This window comes from Nannizzia gypsea, genomic scaffold (assembly GCF_000150975.2).
Source record: "Nannizzia gypsea CBS 118893 supercont1.7 genomic scaffold, whole genome shotgun sequence".
NCBI lineage: Eukaryota > Fungi > Ascomycota > Eurotiomycetes > Onygenales > Arthrodermataceae > Nannizzia > Nannizzia gypsea.
The window spans coordinates 1-1,323 of NW_003345195.1; the positions used below are offsets into that span (position 1 = coordinate 1).

General features: G+C 48.6%; 1 protein-coding gene across 1 annotated transcript; it reads right to left on the reverse strand.

Moving 5' to 3' along the window:
- Window positions 1-158: 158 nt before the first annotated feature.
- MGYG_09146 (hypothetical protein) lies at window positions 159-467 on the reverse strand (the record flags this gene model as incomplete). Its single annotated transcript, XM_003170006.1, has 1 exon — window positions 159-467. A coding segment is annotated over one exon (309 nt), but the record flags the coding sequence as incomplete, so codon positions are not given.
- Window positions 468-1,323: the final 856 nt, after the last annotated feature.

Sequence of the window (1,323 nt, forward strand, 5' to 3'; positions counted from 1 at the left end):
GTCTCCAAGAACTGTCTGATCACGGTCTTAAAATTCGGGTAACTTCCCAAAACTTCGGCATAGACCTTGGGTCGTCCCTGGGTATTGATCCAGTCTTCCAATATGGGTTTGAACCATGTAGCTGCGGTGTCTCGTAAGTATGATCCAGTAAAGATCACCTTCTCAACTTCGGTAAGTCCTGCTTTGGTGGCTAGGTAGATGTCACATTCACTTAAGAAGTGCTCTAGCTTGTGTCGTTCTCCTTTAAAGGTGTCGGGTGTCCTAATCTTGACTGATGCTCGTGTATCTCCGGTCCGTGCTTTCAAAGCTCGAATCTCGTCTGACATTCCCTTGATCTGTGTCTCACACTGCTCGATGTCGTCCTCACAGTCTTGGTCGTTGACTTTCTTCTCCAGCGCGTCGATCTGCTGCTTGAGTTGGGCCAAGATGTGGTTGGAGTTGGTGGTGTGTCCGCTTGCAGTAGACATATTGGCTTTTTTGTTGTTCGGGTAATGTGTCCTAGTTAGTTCTTTAAATGTTCGGGGTAGGGAATACGTACCTGTGTTTTCCTTTCAGATGTTCGGCTAATCGGGGTCGTGATTATATCTGCCGTGGGTGTCGACTAGTCTTTTGGCTATAGACTTTTCTCTGGTCGGAGTGACTGTATCGAGTCGGAATCGATTATGTCGGGTGCCTGTAACCGTAGGTGCGGGAAGATCAATGCTACAAAGGTGGGCTTCTCTTATAGGGATAAGGGAGGCGTCTCGAGGAAAGGTGTAACTCAAGGTGCTCTGTGGATGGGTTGGAGTATAAACGGTGCTCGTTCACTGTAGGAAGGATACTCCGGTATCCGACTTCAAGGCGATAGCTCCAAGTCTGGCTCAGCGTGCATGTACTCTCTGAGGTCCTTGTAAGCAATGAAGCTGGTACACTGGTCAAGTCTGGTATAAAGGTGTCAAGGGATATCAGATAGACAAAGGGAAGTGTATGTGTATTGACTAGTGCTGTAAAGCTATGGCTTGCTATGAAGTTGGCTTTGATCTTGAGTATCAGAAGATAACTCGAAATCAAGTGGGCGATGAGTGCCCTTATATACATGTGCTATATCAGGTCCCTCATCCTTCGAATGTTCCTCAGGTCCCATGTGGACCTGTTGTCCTGAGGTCCCAGGTTGGACCTCCTCCCTGAGGTCCCATCATGGACCTGTCCATGGTCTTGGCATTTGGGACCTCTCCAGTCGTCACGTGACCTGGGGAGTTCCTGGGTTCTTCCGTCCCGTAACCTTGTTTGTCCAATGAGCGTATTTATCGGGGTTGCGCCGCAGGTGGTCTGTAACAATTAACC